The sequence below is a fragment of the Terrapene carolina genome, unplaced genomic scaffold (assembly GCF_002925995.2).
Source record: "Terrapene carolina triunguis isolate 2854851 unplaced genomic scaffold, T_m_triunguis-2.0 Scaffold16731, whole genome shotgun sequence".
NCBI lineage: Eukaryota > Metazoa > Chordata > Testudines > Emydidae > Terrapene > Terrapene triunguis.
Genome location: NW_020681082.1, coordinates 1 through 1,242, shown reverse-complemented (window position 1 = coordinate 1,242; position 1,242 = coordinate 1). Strand labels below are relative to the sequence as shown.

At 63.5% G+C, this 1,242-nt stretch overlaps 1 protein-coding gene across 1 annotated transcript; it reads right to left on the bottom strand.

Moving 5' to 3' along the window:
- Positions 1–442: 442 nt before the first annotated feature.
- On the bottom strand, positions 443–1,236 carry ERF (ETS2 repressor factor; the record flags this gene model as incomplete). Its single annotated transcript, XM_024223323.3, has 1 exon — positions 443–1,236. A coding segment is annotated over one exon (759 nt), but the record flags the coding sequence as incomplete, so codon positions are not given.
- Positions 1,237–1,242: the final 6 nt, after the last annotated feature.

Genomic DNA, 1,242 nt, shown 5'->3' with positions numbered 1-1,242 from the left:
GCTGCAGGACTGGTTTCCATTTCTGATCCAGCCAGACAGGGATTAAAGAGAGTTTGTTGTGCTTTAAAGCCCCTGTTTCCTGCCAAACGAGGGGCGAGGGACATTGAGATCCCTCAACATCCCCCCCACATTAAGATGACCCCTCCCCCAAACAAGGCAGCGACTGGATATAAACGAGGGGATTCAGGGGATGGGGAAAAGGTTAAAAACAAAATTCTACGTGATATAAATTCCTGGGGTCGTCCCCTCTTTAAAAACCAGAGACCCTGAAAGGAAAGCTGCCCCCAGATTTAAAATCATCCCCCCAAAAATATATATATATGTATATCGAAGTAAAAACAGCTGAGCGCCCGCTACCCCATTTCAACATACAGGGTCCCGGAGAGAAGGCGGCCCAGAGAAGGGTTAAAATCTCTGAGTTAAGGCAGCAGAAGACGGCACCCCAGCCCTGTCCGTCCGTCCCTGGGGGCGCCGGCTCTACGAGTCCTTGTTCTCCAGCGACAGCTGGGCCGTGGCGTGGGGCAGGTCGGTGCTGACGCGCCGCCCATCCCCGGCCGGGGCGCCCCCGCCCTCCCGCTCCCCCTTCACCTTCTTGTCATCCGCCTCATTGGGGCCGGCCCCCCCGCCCGCTTCCAGCCGCTGGTCCTCACTCCAGCGCCGCTTGAAGCGCAGCTTAAGGGGGATGCACTGGCCGCTCTCCTCGCCCTGCCGGGGGGCCGGGGCCACCGGGGGCTCCCCAGGCTTCTCAGGCGGGGCGGGGGGAGCCTTGAACACCTCCTCATCTTCCTCGCTGACGTCCGTCACCTCCACCGTCACCTCCTCCTCCTCCGACTCCCCCTCCGAGATGGGCTCCACCTTGATGCAGGGCAGCCGGGGCTCCGGGGCGGCCCCTTCGCCGGGGGGCGCCGGTGCCTTGTCCCGGTTCCGCCGGCCCAGCGGGGGAGGTTGCAGCTTGAATTTGAAGGGGGCGGGGGGCTCCTCGGGCGGGGGCGGCTTCTCGGGGCGTTGGGGCTGGGGCACGAGGATATGGGGGTAATGGAGGAAGGCCCGGGGGCTGAGGTGGTAATTGTAGACGCTCTGGGTGTGCGCCTGCAGGTAGCGCTTCATGTCCTCGGGGTTGAAGGAGAAGTGGGAGCCGCCGGGGTACATGGGGCTCAGGGTGGGCGAGGGGGTGTAGTTCATGTGGGTGGGGGTGAGGGGCAGGGCGGGCGAGAGCTGAGGGGGCAGCAGGGCTCCAGGGCC